This window comes from Hydra vulgaris, chromosome 01, assembly GCF_038396675.1.
Source record: "Hydra vulgaris chromosome 01, alternate assembly HydraT2T_AEP".
Lineage (NCBI taxonomy): Eukaryota > Metazoa > Cnidaria > Hydrozoa > Anthoathecata > Hydridae > Hydra > Hydra vulgaris.
In genome coordinates this window covers 69,405,203-69,418,531 of record NC_088920.1, presented here as the reverse complement: position 1 = coordinate 69,418,531, position 13,329 = coordinate 69,405,203, and the positions used below count along the sequence as shown (strand labels likewise).

The window sequence follows — 13,329 nt, the reverse complement described above, 5'->3', positions numbered from 1 at the left end:
GCGTGTGTGTATGTGTGTGTGTACTATATTTGTACTACATTAAGGTTTAGCTTTTATAATTAATTAAAGTTAATTGTTTACCTATAACGAAAAACAAGGTTATAAACCCACCGACTTCTTTGTGTATCCACGTTTTAAACCATAGCTAATGAGTATGCGAAGAACTAAGTTCATTAAATCGTAAAATATATACGCTTGTTTTTTTTGAGAAACTTTATTTTTTAAAGATGACCTACTATTAACTATTTAGACTAACTCAGCCAACACAAAACGTTCAAGTACGTTCGATAATTGTTGTGAACGTTCGAGTATGTTCTATGACCGTTCACAGAACGTTCTTGAGCATTTGCAACGTTTGCTGAACGTTTTGTGTTTGCTGTGTATTTATTTAATACTAATTTTTATTTTCAATAAAAACAGTAATTATTGTTCAAACTGTATTTATTGTATTGCAAATAATATATTTTAAATACAGCATATCATTCATTTTACAGTATATCATTCATTTTAAATACAGCATATCATTCATACAACGATGTATTCAGAGATGTAAACGATAATAAAGTTGACTATGGAGTTATCAACATTGATGTTTTATTAAACATTGAATATAAAAAAGATTACTCTAATGTTGTTCTTGTACAATTATTGGAAACATCGTCGCCAATATTAATAGTGTTTGGTATTGAAACTTATCTTATGTCTATTTCATATCCATCTACCTCGTTACAAAATGATGTTGTTTTGAACTGCTTAAAAAAATTAAATAAAAATGAAATACTGAAAAATATTCAAGAAATATATGGAAAAATCCCAACAGTAAGGCATTTAATTTTTATATAATCTTTTGGACTGTAGAGTTTATATAAATAGAAACGTGTTTTAAGTGACCTATAAAACAAAAACAATTACTTTGTGGAAATTAAAAGTGCGGTTAATTTAAGTCAGAGTATAAAATAATAATACTAATATTGTTATTTTTGTTGGTGTTTCTGGTCTTATTGTTGTTGTTGCTATTGCTATTTTTGTTGATGTTTTTGCTGTTGTTGTTGTTGTTGCTTGTGGTATTGTTGGTGTTGTTGGTGTTGTTGTTGTTGTTGTTAGTGGTGTTGTTAGTGTTGTAGGTGTTGATGTTGTTGTTGTTAGTGGTGTTGTTGGTGTTGTTGTTGTTGGTGAAGGAGGTGTTGTTGCTGCTGTTGGTGTTTTTGGTGTTGTTGTTGTTGTTGGTAGTGGTGGTGATGGTGATGTTGGTTTTGTTATTGCTGTTGTTTGTGTTTTTGCGATTGATGTTGCTGCTGTTGTTGGTGGTGGTGGTGTTGGTTGTGCTGTTGCTGTTGTTGGTTTTTTTGCAGTTGTTGTTGTTCTTGTTGTTTCCTTTATTACTATTGTTGCCGTTGCTGCTGTTATAAAAGGTGTTAGTATTGTTGCTTATCTTGATTTTGTTGCTACTAATTTATTATTATTATTGTTATAAAACCCACTTTATAATAATTGAGTTTTTACATTTTTAAAATATTATTTTGTTATGAAAGCATTTATAAATAAAATTCTTTTCAAATTCTTAAACTATCTTTTTAGATAGACTCTGACGTCCAACAAAAAATTGGTGACTTTTGGGACGAGAGTTTCGTAAAAATTCCAGCTATAGTCACTTTAACTTTAATTAGCGTTCTTGTTTTTAAAGACGTGTTTTATTTCATTATAAAGTTATATGAACGTCAAAACCACAAAAAAGTTGTCAATAAAACCGACATGGTTAAAAATACCGATACTTCTGTAGAAATCGTTTCCGATGATAAATTAAATGTGGATAAGTTTTTGGCAGATAAAAATGATTTACTTAAAGAATTGCTAATAATTAAAGAACAGATATTTTTGTTTTACACAATGCGTAAAGAGAAGTGCCCAGTTTGTTTGAAACAGGATTCTCAAGTTTAAATCCAAATTAAACAAAACTCATATCCTTATTTACTTTAAACATGTATTAACTAGATTAAAATATCGTGTCTTTTGGTTTTGCATTTTGTATAGTAATTATGGTTAATAATATAAAAAAGGCGAAAAAAGGAAATAGTTTATTCACAACAAGAGAGATAATTATAAAAAGTAATAAAATCAGTAATAACAACATAACTAGAATAATAAAGTAATGACAAGATAAAGAAATAACAAGATAAAAGCATTTAACTAGTTAAACAAAATAAACTTTATTGTAAATTATTCAACTAGCAAAGAAACATTTTTTCTACAAGAAAAACTAGAGAAAAGAAATATACTTTTTTTTCCTTTTGGTTAAAATAATGCTCCAAGTTAACTTAACGGCTTAGTTACAGAACACTTCTTGCCTACAGCGGAAGAGTTTTTTAAGCGTTCACGCCACTGTCAAACTAATGTTGCGAATATGACAAGAGCCAACATCAAACACTGAGCCTCTTGATTTATAGCATGCGTTCTTTTCCCTACGGCTTCTCTCAAATTCGATAATAAAATTTGATTTTAGTATGTTAAAAAAATGATTACAATTTAAACATTGCTTTTCATTCTTACAACTACACACCTTTTGCTGTGTGCATCATTTGCTGCTTATTGTAGCTTTTCATCTAACAGTGTAAAAAAACTCTTTAGGTAGTTGATGGGTAAATATTGTTAATGAGTACAGTTAGTAGCTCAGTTTATTATTACCGTATTTTGATGGTTTTATTTCGTTGCGTTTTAGCTATAACATAAGGGCGAAAGTAAAAAGTTCCGGTGGAAATGAACTCAAATAATTTTTAAGCTTTTTTTTTCCTGGTATTATAGCTTGATTTTTTCCATTATTTTCTTTAAATTAAAGATTTTTAGTTTTTGCTTTAGTATAGTGAAAAACATTAATGAGTTTTAAAAACTACGGTTATAAACTACTACAATTTATTTAGATGGTTTCATTTTGCAGCATTCTAGGTATTATTACGTGTCAATTGCATTTTATTTTATTTTAAAGTAAATTTTTTAATAATACACAGTAACAACATAACTTTAACAAACTAAAATATAAAATAAGTTTAATTAATAATTTTATATTTTATAATTATTATTATTACTTAATTATAAAATGTATGGAAAAATAGTATGAGTTTAAGAAATAAAGCTTTTGGTTTTAGCCTATCATAGAGTTTTATTCTTTAATTAGGGACTTTCACAGCGTGCGGTTTTAGTATATGACTTTTTAATAGGGAATAAATAAACAAAATGGCGGTTTTGTTTAATTAGTTATAAGACGCTTTTCGTTGTTTTAGCTTTTGTAAACAACTTTAATAGACAAATATTCGATATTTTTTGTTGAAATAACTACTATTGAAAAGATATTAACACTATAAGTGATTTTGTTCTTCATATTTATGTTACAACAACGTTAACAAATTCCTTTTTTTCTTTTTTTTTTAATTTTTCTTAACCAACACAAAAACAAAAAGTTAAAGTAGGACTTTAGGACCGATGATTTTTATTTTATTAAGTCTTTAGAAAAACGTTTTATATTATATAGTGTTACGCTTTTTAATTTTTGTTGTCTTATATTTACGGTATAGTCTAAGGGGCTTGGTGATAAGACCAATTATGTCTTCTTCTTGCCCCTACTATTTGTATTTATATTATGCTTTACGGCTTTAATATGGCAAAAAAAAAAAAATACAAAAAAAAGGATATAGGACTTAAAAAAAGTAATATAGATTAATACTTTGTTTTAGTCAAGTTTTCTTAATTTCTATATATTGGACGAACGGATACATTTTTTATAAAAATTCAAAAGCTTAGAAAAAGATAACACTTCAACTCATTAACTTATGTCAGCCCACAGTCTCAGTAATTCAGTATAGTATTCATAAAAGTTAATGCAAAAAGTGGTAAGTTAGATTTAAACAGAATAAAGAACCAACAAACTTCTCCTATTATTTCATATTATCTTAAAAGTGAATTATAAAGAACGCGGTGCTCTGTGACAAGACCGTTAGGTCTTCTTGGGGCACCTAAATAACAGGAAAAAAAAAAAGAAAACATTTAGCTATTGGAAAAATTTCCTAATTTTTTATCTTCCAAAATCACAAAAAATTTTACAAAAGCTAATTTACAAGTCATATTTATCCAGTCTTACATTTTATCTTATTTGATATCTGCATTTTTCTTTGACTCAGAGAAATCATACAAAATATTTTTCACCAGTTTAGTAGCAGTCTTTTTTTAGCGTTACATCCAGGAAATGGCATGAAAAATTCTACATGGTATTAGAACTCTTTACTTACTAGAACTTTTTTATTTTATTGGATTAAACTGCTAGAACATGTTAATTCAAAATCTTTTTTATGGCATGACACATAAAAAGTAATTTTAGAGTAACTAGTATAAACTTTTAACAGTGTAAATTTAGTTCTTCAAGTCGCCTACAGTACTTTTATTAATACAATACTAACCTTGTACGGAGACCTCAGCTAGTTGACTCGGTTTTTACTCTATGAGCTCTGTACCCTTAACGGCACATTATTTTGAAAATATTAAATTGTAGTCTCAAAGAAAACGAATTTGGGTAACTTATAAAAGTTGCATTCATTTAAAAAAACATTCTTGGGGCTTTCCGGGCCCTCAAAAAAAAATTGTACTAACTTACCCCACCACGGGTTAAGTTGCTTATACTCAAGCGGTAAGTTAACTCACAATAATAAAAATTAAAGTTTTAGGTCCTACTTATATGTATTCCAATAATAATTTCAACCGCCACCCATTTTATTTTTAAATGGAATCATAGATAAATATACTTTTATCAATACCACCAAACTTTTTGGAACAACTGTAATATGTTAAGCAAAAGAGCAAAAGTCAAAAAGTATAAAGTGAAAAAAAGTGAAAACAAAACAGTGCTCCTAATTTATAATTATAATTTATGATTATAAAATAAGAATTAAAAGGAACACTGTTTCATTATATGAATGTTTTCAGCTAATTGAGTTTCAAAATGGCTAGCAGCAATTATTGCAAATGAAAAACAAAGAGTATCCAATTAAGCATTCCAACACAAATCAAACAAAAACACTTCTTTTCTACAGAGCTATTTGGACAATTCAAACTTTTCTCCATTAAATGTATACTTCCTTTACTAGTTGATCTTTTACTCATCTTAATATTATCTTTATTTGACATGTTTGCTTGTTTCCTTTCTTCAATTGCTGACTTTTTCTTTTTAGCTGATTCTTTTTCTATTTTTAAAACATTCATATTTGTTGAATCTGTAAGAATTGATGTGGTTCTATTTCTTTTATTAACCCTAACTCTTTTTCTTAGTTCTGCTTTTTTAAATGGTCTTAAATCCTCAGGCGATAGAATTACAGTTGACTCTGTAGATGCACTGTGTACATCATTATTGCTTAAACATGAAATATCATAATTTGGTTCTGTATCTTTTGAGAAACTAGCTTCAAACATGTCATTCTCTGATATTGTAAAGTCAACATCAGTTACATTACTTATATTTCTTGCTGTACTTTCCACAGCACAGTCTTTTTTCGGAGTAAGTCTAACTGTGATATAGCATAAAATCGTGTTCACTAAAAATGTTAACATTTAGTGGGAAAATTCCTGTTTTTGAAAAACCAGCCTTGATATTACTAAGGGTAAATGCTAATGGAAATGAGTTATCCGAATACCTGGTACACAGTAAATAGACATTGCGGAACCAGGTTGCATTGTCATCCATGCATCGCAAGCTATGTTTGTGTATTTTTTTAAAAGGTTCTTATACACTTTAATCTAGAGGTTGAAGCTTGTGGCTGTTTAAGGCAAATACCCCATTTTCTTTAAAGTAATTTAATGCCTCTAAAAGATGAGAATCATGATTGTCCAAAAACAACAAAACGGGTCGTACTTTCGAACTTCTGACATATTTGACAAAAGAATAAAAAAACTGCTAAAGTTAAACTTTGGTCATTCAACCAATTGAGTTTGCAGCACCTGAACTTTAATTAGGAGTACCACTTAAAAAATAGCTTATAAATTTCACACAAGGAAATATAAAAAATGGAGGAATTAAATTTCCACAGCCACTATATATATCAGTTAATATAAGGTAATATCAGTTTCATCCATATTCCAAATATCTCCACTTTACAACTTTAATCGATTAAGAACAGTTTTCAAATTGCTGTAAAACTTTTGAATATTTTTATGATCAAAACTGCAAACACGTCCTTGAATTATTTCCTCAGGTTTAATTATTAAAAGTTTGTTGTGCCTTTTGAGGTAAGCACTGAACCAGTCCTTTTCAGCTGCTACATTTGCACTCCAGTTATGAGACACTTTTATGCTATTCGCTTTTCCATAATGATAAGCTAGTTTTCTCACTTCCTTAGGAGAAAGTCCATAATAAATATTAGAAGCCTTAGTCACATTGTTCCAACAAAACTTCTTGTAAATCAGTAAAAACCTAAATGAACAATATGAATATCAAGATAAATAACACTATATATATATGCACACACACACACACACACACACACACACACACACACACACACACACACACACACAGAAAACACAGTTATAAAATATAACTGATATGTTCCTTAATACCACTTTATTTATAAATTACAACACTAACCTATTTTTTACATGCAGTATATATATATATATATATATATATATGTATTTATATATATATATATATATATATATATATATATATATATATATATATATATATATATATATATATATGTATATATATATACATATATAGATATATATATATAGACCTGTTTAGATTTTATATAACCTGATATTTGCTGACCATGATGATGTTACTTTTTGCAGTATCGGGACAAGCTTTTTCAGGGATATTTTCATATTGATTTTCCTTCTAACAAAACAGCATCAACAGCATTTTTTTTTTTAATTTTGAGAAGTTAAAGCCTTCTCTGTTTTTCTTTTATAGTTTCGCATATGATCTATATATCTAATTGATTTTAATGTAATATTTCAAAAAATTATAAAAATAAAAACTGACGACTCTTGAAATTTATCCAATTGCAATTGGGATTTGTTAAAATATACGGCCAACTTGCCCCGCCAATATTACGCCAACTTACCCCGACAGCTATTTGATCACAAACTCTCTTACCGATTCCAGAAAAAGGTAAATAATAAAAAATGAATGGTTGGACAGAATTCACTGAACCATGAAAAATATAACTCAAATCAAGTTTCCGTCCACTTGATGCAATAGTTTTAAAAAATCAAAAAAATAAATAAGTTGTAAAAGTTAGAAAAATGAGGAAAAAACACATTAATCACAAATTTTTCATGCGCATGCGCAAAACTATATAGTATTACAGTAAAAGATGATATGGTCAATTAGGAAGATTTCCTAAAGTTATTGGCTTATTCTGATGGAAGACTTTGCAGATAAACGCAATTTGTCAACTTACCCCTACTGCTAATTAACCCGGTCTTCCTACTAAGTTTATTACTTTGTCTTCACTTTGCAGTAAGATTATAATTGCAGTAAGGTTATAATTGTATTATTTAATATTATTATTATAATAGCGAAATAAAGTCAGATGCCTTTACTGTCAAATCAATGTCTATAATTGTCCTAAGCTTTTTTATCTAGCAATCCGCTCAGCTATATTGTTGTCTTTATTCTTAAGAATGTCATTAGCCGTTTGCTAGCCAAGTTTTTAATAAGCACTCTCTCCATTATGAAAAACAACGTTATTTTTTTAAATGCTATTTTTTAACATACTACCAAAGCCCATTATAAAATCACTCACTGTGGACGGATTAGTTTTTACAAAGAAAAAAAGTTTGTTAATCGGATAGATCTGATTTAAAGGTGACCAGACTTTTTATGACACAGGCAAAACAAAAAAATTTATAAGAAAATAGTTGGCGGGCAAAAGATATTTCTACTAAAAGATAGGGGACAAGTACTTATAAAAAATATTTTTTGTAACTGTTTTTATTAAAGCAAATATATTAATAGGACGGATGAACTTAACCGTTTAAAATTAGCCCAGTAGACACACTGACGTCTAAATGACGTCGAAAAGACGTCTTATTAGGACGTTCAGGACCGGTTCTAAATGGCAACGCCAGATGACGTCTTTATAGGACTTAATAAGAATGTCTTTCTAAGACGTATATAAAACGTCTTTTTGCGACTTTATTAATACGTTCAGAACTGGTTCTAAATGGCATCGCCAAATGACGTCTTTTTAAGACGTAATTAGGAGCCTTTTTAGGACGGAATAAAGACGTGTTTTTTAGACGTCTAAAAGTCTTGAATTTAGGACGTTCAGAATTAGTGATAAGTGGAAACGCTAAATGACGATTTTAAATAACCTAGTTTAGCCATCCTCATTTCGACGTCTAAAATACGTATTTTTACATGACTTTATTCATAGGTAAGGTTAAAATTTATGCTTTCACAGAATTTTCTGAGAATAAGTAAAAAATAAAAGTTTACTTAAACTTTTTAATAATATAATTGAGCTAAGTTTTATAAATTATAATTTTTTTAAACTTCTTCATCCACTTGTTAATTTCCAAGAACCGACTGTTCGAACATTTGACGTCATTCACCATCTTTTAGAATCAAGTGCGCGCTTTAGAACCCAGTCGGCAAATTTAGTTGTAAATGCGCATTAGAAACTCGTTTAAATACGTATCGATGTGGTATGTATGTTAGCCATTTTATCGTATCGAACACGCATTAGAAATACGCATTAGATGCGTATAAAGACAGGCATACAATACGACGCCTACCGAGTATCAGACTCGCATTTGAAACTCTTGTAAAGACGTATAAAATACGATAACCAGAGAATATTCAATACGATATTTTCCTGGTATTACATGCGCATTTAAAACTTTCCAGAATACGCATTATTTACGAATATATGTTAGCCATTTTATCGTGTCAAACGCGCATTAAAAATAGACATCAGATGCGTATAAAGACAGGTATACAATACGACGCCTACTGAGTATCAAACTCGCATTTAAACACGTATAAAACACGATAACCAGAGAATATTCAATACAATTTTATTAACTAATATGAGTTCATAACATAATGATAATGACTAGCAGTAAGCAATCCGTAATACGGGTTATGAGTTATTAAATCATTGATAACAATAAAAACACATTAATAACTTGATATATTATTTAAAATATTAAATACAAATTTATCTATAAATATTTTAACTTTGACTCCGTATCAGCAACGTCATTGCCTATAGGTAACGACATAAAGACCGCATTAACATCAGTTGAGTTCTTTTTAAAATCTGTCACAACACAAGTACCAGAAAAGGAAAGTAAAGGAAAGCCTGCAAATACCTATAAAAAGACATGAAAAAAAAAATTACAATTTTTAATTACTAAAGTACTTTTTGCATTTTATTGTTAGTAGAATTAGGATAATAATAACAGAAAATATATGAACCTGTCATTTCGAAAAGAGCACAACTCCATTTACTAAAACTTTTCAAAATCAACAAAAATATGATTTTTATTAAAATAATGTCTTGGTTGCTAAAGAAATTAAGCATTGAAGTAGATAAATAAAGAACGTATATAACATATGTATTTTTTTTTTTTTTTATAAAAAAAACATAAATCATACAGAAATTTTTAATTCAAACTTATAAACTAACTGCTAAAAGTTTTGGACTTATGTCCTTTTCGAAAAGACAGGTTCATATATTCTGTCTACAGAATGATTAAAAAAGATTATAAAAAGGCTAGACAACACAATGTATGCATTGTTACTATAGTAACGCTGGCAAATAACACCACAACTTAATAAGATATTTTATTAACTTGAATACTTGGACTAAAAAGATTTTATTTATTACAATATTTGAACAATCAAGGGACAATTATAGTTAAACAACTTGAGCAACTATATCATAAAATAGCAAGCAACTGGTAAAATATTTCTTATAAATGGTCATTATCATTTGTGGTATTAAGAAATACGTAAGAGCTTAGTAATTACATAAGTTTTATTAAATCTCCCACTCATCTTAGAGAGAGAGCAGCATGTTAACAAATGTAAAAAAGCACGAAATAAATACTAGTAACTGATTTTATTATGTTACCAGTAAACAAAATTACTTTTACCTTGATTAAAAGCTAATTTCCAGCATTTCTTAATTAAGCTCCAGCTTCTCTCTAACTGTTGACTAAAGATTAATAGAGTAAATTTCATATCATACTAAATTTACAAAAATTAAAACCATGTTTCAACAGTTAGCTAACTAATCAAAAGATGACAAAAGATAGACAAATTAAAAAAAAAAATGAAAAAAAGAACACAATTATGATAGAAATTATTAAAAAAAAAAAATTGTTTAGATTTAAAAGTGTTAATTGTTACTATAAATAGTTAAACTCATACTTTGCTTTGTTCTGAAGTGTCTCAAGTAAAATCAAATTAACAGACATTAACACTGCTTGACTTTGAATTCTGTCAAGTAAGTTTTCTGCACTTCGAGTTACATTTCTTACATTTCAACAACGATTAATTTCATTCTGCCTAGATCTCTTTTTTTCATTTGACAACTATTACTATTTTTAATTTTATAGCTTAACACTATCTATTTCAATTTCACTTTTATCATATTACCAGTAATCTTACTATTGTTACAATTGAATAAATGAACGTAAAAGAATCTTACAAATTGTGATCTTTTCTAATCAAAGACTTTATTTAAACTTAAGATTTATTGAAATCCATATCTTTTTATATGTTTACATACATAAGTCGTTTATCAAAAATATTAAACAATATTTATTTACATAAAATATTTTTAACTTAACAAAGAATCTACAATGCACAAAATTATTTTTACCTTAATGAACAAAAATAATAAATGCACAATATTGTATAAAATATTGAAGTAATGTCAGTCAGTATATTTTACTCTAAAGTAATTATATATATATATATATATATATATATATATATATATATATATATATATATATATATATATATATATATATATATATATATATATATATATATATATATATACACTGAAATATAGGCAGATTTAAGTTTATAAACTTTAGTGTCAACAAATTACAGTCAGTTTTTCATGTTTAATACACAAAATATATATCTAATATAATATATATCAAATATAAAATAAATCCAATATAAAATAAAACAAAACAGTAAACTTACTCAAACCAGTATCAGTTACACCGTGTCAAGTAACTAAAAAACACTTCAGTTGTTTTCAATCACTCTAAAAAATAACTTTCAGCTCTTTCCAATAGCACTAAAAATTAAAACAAAACTTTCTTAGCTGAGTTGCCTAGTTTATAAGAATCTGAAAACAGATTAGTAAAAAACCAAGAACAAACAAACATTTATTTTTTAGAACTACTATATTTAAACAAATTAAATAAAACAAAGAATAATGCCAATTCTCCTTAAAAGCTAAAAAAAATTTTCAGCTCAAATTTGCTTGCAGACCTTGCTTGTAAAATAAAATGTGAATAAGAAACACATTTATAAAAGCCTAGAAAAAATTCATAAAAATTGACATACATTTGTTCTTTTAATATCGCATAAATCCATGATATGATAAATCTGAAATGAAAAAATGTAATTGATAAGTAAATACAAAGAAAAAAATCAAACATGAATCGAAAATCAATATATCTAATAGAGATAAGATGTCATGATAAGAGAGTAGTAGTTGTTAAATATTGTTATTTCATGTTAGGTTTTAGAAAACAAATCATGTTTGTACTTCATGGTTCTAAAAGTTCAAATATAAACAAAATGTATATACCGCAAAATGATTTTTCTTGAGTGGCTTTTAGTGAATGATTAAAAGCAGTGAGTTTCAATAATAAAACCACTTATAACTTTTAAAAATAGACACCAACATTAAGGTAAGCCCAATGTAACAACATTAGTAACATAAATAACAACTTTACGCAAAATCTTGCTCTACACGTTTGCCAAGTCGCACACTTTGAAAACATGGAAACAACATAATATAAACATACATAATAACTATAAAACACAATACATTTATTCAACTTTATATAACATATACAAACACCTCATATAATATTTATATACACAATAGATACATTTTATACTATTTTAATGACACATTTATAAAACAATTACATAACACATATTACCACATACATATATTTATCAAAAACTTTTTAACTTTGAACATAATATAAACATATGCAAACTATAAACATATAAAACTTGAATTGCGCGAACAAAAAATTTAAAAATAACATAAAAAAATCTAAAAAGATTCATATATATATTCATATATATGAATATATATATATAAAAACATATATCTCGTAATAAAATATCAAATTATAATTATATTTAATTTAAATCAAATACTTATTAAATAAAGAGCAAAAACCAGATACAAGAACTTCAATCCTTATAACAAAATTTAACGTTTAGCAACAATAAAATGTCAGTGTTGGCTCGAAGTTTTTATTTATTTTTCTAAATTTTTTAAAACAGTACAAAAAAAAAGGTAATAGCATAACAGAAATGTTAATAAAATAATAATCAACATAATAGAATAAGCAAGGTATGAAATGATAGGATTTATAATATATTTGAATTATATTAATTTAGGACTTAATAAATAAAATAAAGATAATAAGAAAATAAGAATATAATAAAAAATAAGAATAAAACAAAATAAGAATAAAACAAAATAAATTTAAAAGTAGTAATAAATATTTTTATGATAAAGTTTTAATAACTTTTTTAGTACAAAAAAGTACTGTAACTGTATTGGAGATATGCGATACTGCTTTAGCAGAACGATATCTCTTCATACAACTTTTCATGTATTCCTGACTATTCCTTTTCATTCCAGACAAACTTTTTAATAAATATTTCAAATGAAAACCTTTTTACTTAAATTTTGCTTTCACAATTTCAATTCAAGCATGCGCTTTAAAGCAAAGATTTTCGTTTTTCCGTTATATGTTGACATTTGATCAAGATCGGGTACGATATCGTATCCGATTTTGATCAAATATTAAATAATACGTAGTTTTGATAAATAAGTGGTATTGAACTCGAATTCGAAACTTAAAACTAAATGCGCATTTTTCTGGTATCAACGACGGTATGTTACACGTGATCAATACTCCGAGTATTTACAATACTAGATATGCCGACTGGAAATATTGCCAAGAGCATTTTAAAGTTCTTTTTTGCTGTAGGAACCAGGTAAACAGTCTTAAACCTAAAAAAAATTGTAAAGATAAGTATGCAAAAAAAAG

At 27.1% G+C, this 13,329-nt stretch overlaps 1 protein-coding gene and 1 long non-coding RNA gene across 2 annotated transcripts; both read right to left on the bottom strand.

The window, feature by feature from the left end:
- Nucleotides 1-939: 939 nt before the first annotated feature.
- On the bottom strand, nucleotides 940-5,589 carry LOC136074672 (integumentary mucin C.1-like). The gene is made up of 2 exons (XM_065787011.1): nucleotides 5,061-5,589; nucleotides 940-1,400 (listed from the first exon to the last, which is right to left on the bottom strand). The coding sequence occupies exons 1-2, from the start codon at nucleotides 5,587-5,589 to the stop codon at nucleotides 940-942; spliced, it is 990 nt and encodes a 329-aa protein (XP_065643083.1).
- Nucleotides 5,590-9,242: 3,653 nt separating this feature from the next.
- On the bottom strand, nucleotides 9,243-11,676 carry LOC136074964 (uncharacterized). Its single transcript, XR_010635606.1, has 4 exons — nucleotides 11,591-11,676; nucleotides 11,222-11,318; nucleotides 10,153-10,214; nucleotides 9,243-9,366 (listed from the first exon to the last, which is right to left on the bottom strand). It is a non-coding gene; the product is annotated as an uncharacterized LOC136074964 (long non-coding RNA).
- Between the last annotated feature and the right edge of the window lie 1,653 nt (nucleotides 11,677-13,329).

Bases quoted from the DNA above. Each gene is read 5' to 3' on its own strand.
- LOC136074672 (XM_065787011.1), bottom strand. From the start codon at position 5,589: ATGTTAACATTTTTAGTGAACACGATTTTATGCTATATCACAGTTAGA. The intron at 1,401-5,060 runs GTTTTTGTTTGA...CTTTTATAACAG, and splicing joins TAGCTCTGTAGAAAAGAAGT to CAGCAACGGCAACAATAGTA.